Source organism: Branchiostoma lanceolatum, chromosome 1, assembly GCF_035083965.1.
Source record: "Branchiostoma lanceolatum isolate klBraLanc5 chromosome 1, klBraLanc5.hap2, whole genome shotgun sequence".
Taxonomy (NCBI): domain Eukaryota; kingdom Metazoa; phylum Chordata; class Leptocardii; order Amphioxiformes; family Branchiostomatidae; genus Branchiostoma; species Branchiostoma lanceolatum.
Window position 1 is genome coordinate 41,651,484 of NC_089722.1, and position 11,469 is coordinate 41,662,952.

General features: G+C 44.0%; 1 protein-coding gene across 1 annotated transcript; it reads right to left on the minus strand.

Moving 5' to 3' along the window:
- Positions 1-1,995: 1,995 nt before the first annotated feature.
- On the minus strand, positions 1,996-6,931 carry LOC136426793 (low-density lipoprotein receptor-related protein 1B-like). Its single transcript, XM_066415518.1, has 4 exons — positions 4,222-6,931; positions 3,214-3,324; positions 2,553-2,669; positions 1,996-2,165 (listed from the first exon to the last, which is right to left on the minus strand). The coding sequence occupies exons 1-4, from the start codon at positions 6,929-6,931 to the stop codon at positions 1,996-1,998; spliced, it is 3,108 nt and encodes a 1,035-aa protein (XP_066271615.1).
- Positions 6,932-11,469: the final 4,538 nt, after the last annotated feature.

The window sequence follows — 11,469 nt, forward strand, 5'->3', positions numbered from 1 at the left end:
TAGGAAAGGTAAACACACCTGGCCATGAATTATGCTAATGAGGACCTCATTTGCATAATTTATGCAGAAACTTGTATTTCCCTTACCGTAAAAGCTACAGATGTCATATTTGAGATGTAGGTATCTTAAGGAAAGGTGAACACACCTGGACATAAATTATGCTAATGAGGACCTCATTTGCATAATTTATGCAAAAACTTGTGTTGCGTTTACAGTAAAAGCTGCAGATGTCATATTTGAGAAGTAGATAAATTTAGGAAAGGTAAACACACCTGGCCATGAATTATGCTAATGAGGACCTCATTTGCATAATTTATGCAGAAACTTGTATTTCCCTTACCATAAAAGCTACAGATGTCATATTTGAGATGTAGGTATCTTAAGGAAAGGTGAACACACCTGTATATAAATTATGCTAATGAGGACCTCATTTGCATAATTTATGTATATCCCTTACCGTAAAGACTACGGATGGCATATTTCAGATGTAGGTACCTTTAAGAGAGGTGAACACACCTGTACATAAATTATGCTAATGCGGACCTCATTTGCATAATGTATGTATATCCCTTACCGTAAAGACTACGGATGGCATATTTCAGATGTAGGTACCTTTAGGAGAGGTGAACACACCTGTACATAAATTATGCTAATGTGGACCTCATTTGCATAATTTATGCATAAACTTGTTTTTCCCTTACTGTAAAGGCTACGGATGAGATGCAGGTACCTTTAGGAAAGGTCAGAAAACCTGGCCATGAATTATGCTTATTAGTGCATTATGCATAATTTATGCATATCCCTAACCATAAAAGCTACGGATGTCATATTTGAGATGTAGGTACCTTTAGGAAAGGCCGAACACACCTTGCCATAAATTATGCTAATATCGACCTCCTTTGCATAATTTATGCAGAAACTTCGTCATATCCTTCCAGTCAATGCTAAGGATGTCATATTTGAGGTGTAGGTAATGGGAGGGGAATATTCTGCATTTTCCCAAAAATGTTGCCATTCTAGTTTATCTCTGAAGTCTTTAACAGTTTTCCCTTACAGCTGCTAGATGGTCCATAAATAAAAATGAATGGACATATGACCTTTCGAGATAGGTTGTGCCAAATCTCCATTGAACTACTTGTACGTACTTTCCAACATGCCTGACTAGACAAGACAGACTCTTTGTTAGTTCGTACCTGCGCGCTGTTGCTGCTGCCTCTATAGGGTACCCACGACGCACCGTCTATGCTGAAGGCCAAGGTGAATGACGTCACCCAACTGCCCAGGTCCCAGTTCGAACCGCCTCCACTGATGACCACGCCGGTGATGTCAGTCGTCTTGCCAAAGTAGACCTGCAGTCAAACATTCATATTAAACAGATGCTCAATATTTGTGCCATTCAGCTTGCTAGTGCTACGTAACAGAGCAAATTCTTCACAATTATGATCTAAGATTCAATAAAGAAACATTGTACACCAGTTACCTGAAGCCATTGGTCTACCACGGAACTCGGTACCCAGCAGTATCCTGGTGTAGTCGGAGGCGTGTGTCGAGCCTGGGATGGGGCGAACTCCGACTTGTACTCGGAACTGGCAGTGACGTAAACATCGGGAATGTACCGACTCGCCAAACCAAGCGGGAATCCGGGAGGTGGGACATCTGTGAGAAAAATGTAAGCAGTGACACTTTATGTGCAGTACCTGTTAAAGTAAGAAGCTTTCCCAGTACAATTGAGGAATCATTCCTTAACCTTTGTAAAGCCCACTGTCTTACACTAATATACAGTAAATGTTGTGTCTGGTGCAAAGTGAAAGCTGATCTAACTACCTCCACAGTCGTCCTCATCCTCCCCTCCACTGCAGTCCGTCAGGTTGTCACACAGCTGAGACTCCAACAGGCAGGCACCGTCCGTGCAGTGGAACTGCTTAGCACTGCAACCTGTGTGGGTGGAGTTTTATCAAAACTGTGTTTTGAGTCTTACATACAAACATAATCCTTCTAAAAAGTACATCTTCCCTTTAAGTGTTTGTATGATAAGCGTCGACTCCTACCTCCAACGGTACAGTTGATCTCGTCCTCCCCGTTCGAACAGTCCTCCAGCCCGTCACAGGCGCGGTATTTCGGCAGGCACCTCCCGTCACACTCGAGCTGGAGACCATTGCAGGGACCTGCCAGTAATCGAGAGTACGTGCTATCAATAGATCTTCAACAACGACAGCGACAACATCATTGACAAAATCAACAACACGGATGTTGAGTCGTTTCAACTCTACGGACATAAAGCATCATTATGAATGCGTCAGTTAGTGCGAACGCTTAATAGTAACTCTTACAGCTGTTGACATCGTGCCAAACAGTGAGCGGTGTTTAGTAAATGGCTATCAAAACACTTCTGATCTCAAGTTCAAAAACCTTATACCGCCGTGAGATATATAGAACTGTTGTAAATTCCTTGTTCATTCTTGTCTAAGACCTTATAACAATGACATTACGGGGCAAGAGAACGATACAACAAGGTATTTAGTTCTTTATAACTTGCTTATTTAGGAGCCTACCGGTGCAGTTTTCTTCGTCTGCCCCAGAAGAGCAGTCCTTGTCTCCGTCACACACCGAGGCGTTTTCGATGCATTCACCGCTGTCACACTGCCACAGTCCCTTCTCTACACAGGACTCTGAAGAAATGTACCCCATTGAAAGGAAGCTATTTCTACGCCCACACATAATTTCGATTGGAGATGATAAGCATATCTACACACCATTGTAGACTTGAGCATCACATCTAACCAAGGTTTCCAATTAAGCTTCTAAAAGTTGGCTATCGTGGAGGTTCCTACATATTTGGACTTTGTGCCACGCTGTCTCAGGAACCACTGCTAGCAACGGTCAAGTGACGTAAGATTCAGTGGTTCAGCCACGTGACACGTTACGACAACCTGGCCAAGACCATACTGCAGGGCACCCTGGAAGGAGGTCGCCGTAGGTGACGACAGAGGAAATCCTGGCAGGAAAACATCGCAGAGTGGACGTCCCTTAGCCTGTCTGAAAGGCTGGCTGCTGCAAGAAACAGACGAGCCTGGAGACAGATCCCCATCTTCACTGCTACCTTGTTCCCCCAACGACCCGGAGGTCAAGGGACTAGGTAGGTAGGTAGGTAGGTAGGTCTCAGGCTATCTAACCCATGCTTGTATACATCCTAGTAATTTGTTTGGCACTCACGACACAGCAGCTCGTCCGACACGTCGTCGCAGTCGGTGACGCCGTCACACACTCCCGAGGGCGCCACGCAGCTGCCGCTGGTCTCGCACCGGAACTCGACACTGGTGCACACTGTACAACATTTAACGTCCAAAGTTCACACCAATAGATGCGTTTGGGTACACTTCACTAGATCTTTGATACCAGCTATTTCTAAAAAGGCAAAAAACTAAAATACGTAGGTTTATACTAGCAAACTTGTTGCTAAAACATAAGAATGCAATCACAAATTTATGAACCACCGAAGGGCAAAAAAGGAACTTCCTAAACTTTTCAAAAGGTCATTTTAGCTTCTTAGGGATAAAAATGTTTCTTTTTTCTGGGAGAACAAAGATCCACAGAAAAAAAGCACGATTTCCTACGAAGAGGCCCCAAAATACCTGCTAGAAAAACAAATGAAAAGCAACATTTCAAATTACTGTCCTATACTCCTGTCATTACCAGGCGAAAAATAAGCTACAAGAAAGGCTTAAACCTTCTTGCAGCTTCTATTCTCCCCTGGTTTCCATAGCACTAGGGTTATTCACTCAAACAGTTGAGATGTTTACAGTAAGTTCAATTATTCAGACATCCTGCATAAAGTATTTCATGCTTACAGCACAATGGTAAGGTAAAAGGCCTGACGGACCCCTTTACCAAGAGGATACAAAAAATGATACAAATTGTGTTTTTGGTGACTAAGTCTTCCATAGTTAATTGCGTCCATTTGATATGTGTAAAGTGAACCTCCATGCCATCTAAGAACCCCAAAATATACATTTTTTGTCTGAAAATGGCCCAACATCTAAAAAAGATAAATGTCAAAAGCCTATATAAGCTGAGCTTATTTGCCTACTCCACCCTTGTGCCAAATGTTACACCAAGTTAAGCCCAGGAACGACCGAGATGAATCCATTTGGCAGGAGAAGAGGATCATCTTTACCTGTGGTATCCAACAATATAATGTCAGTTGTAAAAAGGTGAGCTTACCACAGCCACTCTCGTCGAAGTCTTGGTAACAGTTGCCAATACCATCGCAGCGCTTCGTGTCAGGGATGCAGGGACCACCTGGCTCGCAGAAAAAGTTGGGCATGGGACACTCATCGACTGTGCACTTTTCCTCATCTGAACCGTCTGGACAATTATGACCTCCGTCACATCGTAGCAATGGATGGATACACTCACCACTACTTTCACATTTGAAATAGTTGGGCAAGGGACACACTGTGCAATTTTCCTCATCTGAACCGTCTCCACACTCAAATTTCCCGTTACACTGCTTCTCAGGATGGACACATATTCCACTACTTTCACACTTGAAATATTTTGGGTCGAAACACTCTTGGACTGTGCAGTTTTCCTCATCTGAACCGTCTGGACAATCATTCCACCCACTACATTGCTCCCCTAGAGGAACACACTTGCTACCACTTTCACATTTGAAATAGTTGGGCAAGGGACACACTGTGCAATTTTCCTCATCTGAACCGTCTCCACACTCAAATTTCCCGTTACACTGCCTCTCAGGATGGACACATATTCCACTACTTTCACACTTGAAATAGTTTGGGTCGAAACACTCTTGGACTGTGCAGTTTTCCTCATCTGAACCGTCTGGACAATCATTCCACCCACTACATTGCTCCCCTAGAGGAACACACTTGCTACCACTTTCACATTTGAAATAGTTGGGCAAGGGGCACACCGTGCAGTCTCTCTCATCTAAACCGTCTTCACAACTATTCTCCCCGTTACATTGCCACTCTGGCCTGACACAGATACCAGTAGTTTCACACTTGAGGTAGTTGGATAAGGGGCACTCTTTGGTCAAACAATTTCTCTCATCTGAACCGTCATCACAATGAACCCACCCGTCACATTGCCACTCAGGCCGGGCACACACTCCGCTACTTTCACACATGAAGTACCCGGGAGGACATCGGTTGTTTGCGCAATTTTCCTCATCTGAACCGTCGTCACAGTCATCCAACCCGTCGCATTGCCGGTCTGGCTGGACACATACTTCACTACTTCCACACTTGAAATATTTGGGGTCGACACACTCTCTGCTTGGGCAATTTTCCTCGAGCTCATCTGAACCGTCTGGACAATCATTCCACCCGTCACATTGCCGCTCTGGAGGGATACAATAACTACCACTTTCACATTTGAAATAGTTGGGCAAGGGACACAGCGTGCAATTTTCCTCATCTGAACCGTCTCCACAATCAACAAGCCCGTCACATTGCCATTCAGGACTGACACATATTCCACTACTTTCACACTTGAAAGGGTCTGGGTTGTAACACTCGTTGCTTGTGCAATTTTCCTCATCTGAACCGTCGTCACAGTCATCCAACCCGTCACATTGCCAGTCTGGCTGGACACACACTCCACTACTTTCACACTTGAAATATTTTGGGTCGACACACTCTCTGCTTGGGCAATTGTCCTCATCTGAACCGTCTGGACAATCATTTAAACCGTTACATTGCTCCAATGGAGGGACACACTCACCACCACTTTCACATTTGAAATAGTTGGGCAAAGGGCACACTGTGCAATTTTCCTCATCTGAACCGTCTCCACAATCAACACGCCCGTCACACTGCCACTCAGGACTGAGACATACTCCACTACTTTCACACTTGAAAGAGCTTGGGTTGTTACACTCTTTGCTTGTGCAATTTACCTCATCTGAACCGTCTTCACAATTAGCCCACCCGTCACATTGCTTCTTAGGACTGACACATAGTTCACTACTTTCACACTTGAAAAAGGCGGGGTCGAAACACTCTTGGCTTGTGCAATTTTCCTCATCTGAACCGTCTGCACAATCATCCGCACCGTCACACTGCCACTCAGGCCGGATACATAACCTACTACTTCCACACTTGAAATAGGTCGGGTCGACACACTCTTTGCTTGGGCAATTTTCCTCATCTGAACCGTCTGGACAATCATTTAAACCGTTACATTGCTCCAATGGAGGGACACACTTACTACCACTTTCACATTCAAAATAGTTGGGCAAGGGGCACACCGTGCAATTTTCCTCATCTGAACCGTCTTCACAATCATACCAACCGTCACATTGCTCCAATGGAGGGACACACCAGTAACCGCCTTCACATTCAAAATAGTTGGGCAAAGGGCACACCGTGCAATTTTCCTCATCTGAACCGTCGTCACAATCATACCAACCGTCACATTGAGACATAGGCTCGACACAGATACCAGTAGTTTCACACTTGTGATAGTTGGATAAGGGGCACTCTTTGGTCAAACAATCTTTCTCATCTGAACCGTCATCACAACTATCCTTACCGTTACACTGCCACTCAGGCCCGACACACACTCCACTACTTTCACACTTGAAATAGCTGGGTAAGGGGCAGTCTTTATTCAAGCAATCCTCCTCATCTGAGCCGTCAGGACAATTATTCATCCCATTACATACCACGGCGAGAGAGAGGCATCGAGCGTCACAGCCGAAAACATCGGGGGACAAACATTCTGGAGCTGTGCACTCTTCATCGGAGCCGTCGGGACAATCTATTCTCTGGCCATCGCACCTTGCTGCAAGGCTAATGCAGTCGTCGGTAGTTTTGCATGCGAATGCAGTTGAGGGGCACCCTCCGTCTGAGCCGACATGGCGGATGGACAGCAGGCACACGAACAGAAGCAAGCCGGTCGCCATGATCGGCTTTTCGGGGGAAATGTAGATGTTATCCCCGGTCCGCTGGGCCTACCATGGCGCAGTGGTTTAGGGTGACAAAATAATCAAGAATCGAAGTGCTGGGTGGTACGTGGCACGGCTCTGTACATAATTTGTTTTACGAGCAGGTGGGGTTTGATATTCCTACGCCAGAGCGGTAACGACCCAGCAGAATGGGTGACAATTAATTAACTGCAAGAATTCTGTCGCTGTCATATCATCGACAAAAGAACTCAGTTGCCCTAACTTATCAATGAAAATAAATATATTTTGTTGTGTTTGAAAACGATCCCCATTTTGAACTTTTGTTAACTTTCTTCGAATGAACTTTTACTCGTCGTTCCTGCTTAATACAAACACAGTGTACAGAGCATTTTTCAGATGCATTTTTAAGTTTACAAATGATTTTGGGAGGTCAATGTGGGAAGTTTAACAGATTTCAGGTGGCAAAAAAGCCATATACACAGATTCCGACAGACGATCTAGAAAAACAACAACAAATATTTCATGAGGTGTACACCAGGTGACTGAAACGAGATGCACATAAAACTGCAAATGAAAATGCCACACGTTACACTCGTCTAGCCTCGGCTAAAGCGGCCAGCGAATGTCCCCAAGAAAGATTATTTTGAAAAACTGGCAGTACTAAAATACCACCGAGGTGCCTGCTGTGAAGGCTACCGGTACCATTTTTCAGCTACCGTCACGGTGACAGTTGATATGAGCGTTCGACATGGGACGCTAAGGTGGTTTTTGTACGAACAACAATCCTGCGACGGTGTCATTCAGTACCCTTCTGCAGAATGGGAAACCTGTCGCCCACCGGGACATCTCTGGTCCTGCTGTGGGGTCTGTGCCACTGTCTGTCAGGTGCATTTGCGCTAACGGGTAAGCAACTAGATATCCATGTCAATCTGTAGAATACTGAAGTCATGATTATAGGGAAATACTAGCCTCCACCTGGCCATCCCACGGAGGTACGGATTTTGGAATTCGGCAAATATAGGGAATAATTGGCCGGAAAAGTGAGTCCACGGTAAGGTTAATATTTCTCCCTCCGGAGCACGGCCAGTCAACCCCTTTGGTAGCGAAATTCCCCTGGCAAATTATTCTCCCCAGCAGCCAGCGGAGTCAGTCTGGTAGAAACTATGGGGATGCTACATTGTGCTTATTTGCGCATACTGTATTTTCCTTAGTAACGCACGTGGACACCATGGACTTGAATGTAAACATAAACAGGACTTTTTTTAAATTTAGAATAAAGGATTTGTGCATATATATATATATCACGCCATAGATGCTATGAATAGTACAAATGATGTACTCAGGCCGTCCTTTTCCTGCTAGTATTAATAAGGCACATGCTGGTATGTAGTCCAAGGCTATATAGTAGGGCTGGCCCCAGGCCTTCCCTTTTCCTGCTAGTATTGAAAGGGCACATGTTGCTATGCAGCCCCAGGGCTATATAGTAAGAATGGCCCCAGGCCGTCCCTTTTTCTGCTAGTATTGATAGGGCACATGTTGTTATGTAGCCCCGGGCTATATAGTAGGACTGGCCCAAGGCCTTCCCTTTTCCTGCTAGACTAGTATTGATAAGGCACATGCTGGTATGTAGTCCCGACTATATTGTAGGACTGGCCCTAGGCCGCCCCTTTTCCTGCTAGTATTAATTGAAAATAAAATACGTTTATTGCCCGTATACTAGGCTAATTGCAAGTACTTGAAACATGGATGGACGTCCAGACAATTGGTAACAATATAGCATGTGACTATTCTAGTTAAAATACTTACACTAAATTCTATCTTATTTGGGTTTGACTTCTTTTTTCGAGAGAGTGAAAGACGAATGCTCCCACTTTTTCTGTAATGTGTGGGTTTTGTGATGTTAACAGGAGAGTAGTTTTCTTTTGGAGAAAGTTTGGATGGATTTTGGTGGCCTCTTTAAACAACGCCTTTCTTTCTTCATCGTAGAACGGGCAACTTGAAATAAAATGTGCTTCGTCTTCCACCGTGTTTGACATGCAGTATTTACAAGTTCTTTCGCACACAGGTAACTTTTTGTTTAGAGGATTGGCTCTAATTCTAAATATTTTTCCATGGAATATGATGTTTTGCATGCCTTATAAAACCTTAGCTTGACTATATCCATACTCAAATTATGACAGATAGTCTGGGTGTACATATCGGTAATTCTGGACCTTATCATAGTACAAACTGACTTAATGTCACTGGATGAATTGCAAGAATACAACAGACAGGAGTTTCCACTAAAATCTAATATTTCTTTCACACGTTGTAATAAGGTTCTTCTACCGTAACGGCTATTTGTTATAGAATTATATTGAAACAAAAGGGCATTAACTTGTAATGGGTGTCTTTCGGAGTCCATCTGTAGCAAGCGTAGCCAATGATGGATCAAACGAACAGATATATCTAAGTCTAAAGGAAATCGGCCCAGTTCTGCTCTAGATGCTAAATTACTACTATTTCTGAAAACCCCAAGTATATTTTACAGAAGCGGTGTTGTGAAATTTCGATTGGAGAGCTGTCATTTATAGACTCGGTGCCCCAAATTTCACATCCATATAAAAGAATTGGCTTAATACAAGAGTCAAATTTTCTAAGTAAACACTTTGTAGAAACAGATGAACGATTGAGGGGTTTAAGACTGTACATAGCTTTACATGCTTTGAGTGAAAGTTGTTTTTTTGCAAGGGAGAAGCTGCCTGGTGAGGTGATATTCAGGCCCAAGTAGCAGTAGGAGTGGACTATATCTCCTGTGTTTTGCCCATACCAGAATGCTTGTTTTTTGGAAATGACTGGCCAGATTTGTTGAAGATAATAGCGTTCGTTTTCTTTAGATTGACTTGAAGTTTCCATTTTGTACAAAAGTCTTTTAATCTATCTAGGGCAATTTGCAGCCCTTTGTCGGACTCGAAAAAAAAAACATCATCTGCGTATAGAAGGCACGATACGAGTAAGCTATGTAGGGAGGGCGGTGAGCATTCGGTATTATCAAGTACATGTACAAGGTCGTTTATGAAAAGATTAAACAATGTAGGGCTAAGGTTGCAGCTTTGTTTAATACCCTTCTAAGTTGCAAATGATGGCGTTAAACCAGACGATGTTTTGACATATGTCTGGGGTTTGGAGTACATGCATAGAAATTGCCGCCTACTCCCGAATCTAACAATTTTTAACGGAGTCCCTCTCTCCAAATGGAATCGAAGGCTTTTTTGAAGTCAACAAAACACGAATAAAGACGTCTATTTTCCGAAAAATATTTACTTAAAAGTGAATCTAAGATAAACATGTTATCGTTCGTACTGAATTTGTTTCTAAAGCTGGCTTGATTTGGAGATATGAGTTTATTTTGAGTAGCTTTCTGGCGACAGATTCACAGAGGTAGTCGCGTCTTTGCTGCAACGTCGTGAGACCCAGTGTGAGGCAAGCGTCCGAGTAGGTTGTATAGTGGGTCCCAATGATAGTTCTGACTGCTCTACGTTGTATCCTCTCAAGTTGAAGTCTCTGGGACAGCGTTATACCAGGTTGCCAGACCGGTACTGCGTATTCATAGGTCGGACGAATAAAACTCGTATAAATGGTGACAAGGTCATCTCTGGTTACTCCGAATGATTTAAGTCTCCTCAGAAAGAAAAGTCTCTGGTTTCCTTTCTTAACCATGTGGTCGACCTGGGTAGTCCACTTTAGATCATCTTGTATGTGGAGACCCAGAAGTTTTGCCACTTTGACTTGAACTAGGGGGTAGTTGTCGATTTTCAGCGAGGGTAACTGTGGTACGGATCTTGAGAAGTAGAAAAACATTACTTTGCATTTTTTGGGGGTGGAGGTTCATATTCTGTTCGGCTGACCGTTTGCCGAGGTCGTCGAGATCCTGTTGTAAAAGGGGAGGATCCCCAACCATGCGGTACTCGACTAAGTTTAGGTCGTCGACGAATTTCCATCTCCTGGAGGCCGCGTGTTCGGCAGCGCTATTGATCAGGGCTAGAAAGACAATCAGCCCAAGTACAGTCCCCTGTGGAAGTCCACATGTAGTGGTCGTCCAATCTGAGAAGGTGTTCTTGTAACGCACTCGTTGACTCCTATCCGTCAGGAAGCCGATCAACCAGTTGGCTAAGGAAGGACGTAGCCCTAGTCTCAGGATATTCGACATAGCGATTGTATGGTCGACCTTGTCGAATGCTTTGGCATAATCTGTAAGGACAAGTGTGCTTATTGAGCCTGGTTGATCTGATGTTTTGGCAAGTATGTTAACTATATCTACAAGACAGTGGGTAGTTGATTTCCCCTTTCTGCAACCGAACTGGTGTTGGTCCATGCTGGGGCTGATGTCTTTGAGTACCCACGCGCAAATGATGCTCGCTACTACTTTGGCTAGGATTGCCGTTAGAGAAACTGGCCGTAGTTCGTTGATGCTTGGGGGGCATGTTTTTGGAAGTGGTACTATGTTGGCTTGGCACCATTGCGTTCGTACATGTCCTTCTTTAAGTGTGGCATTA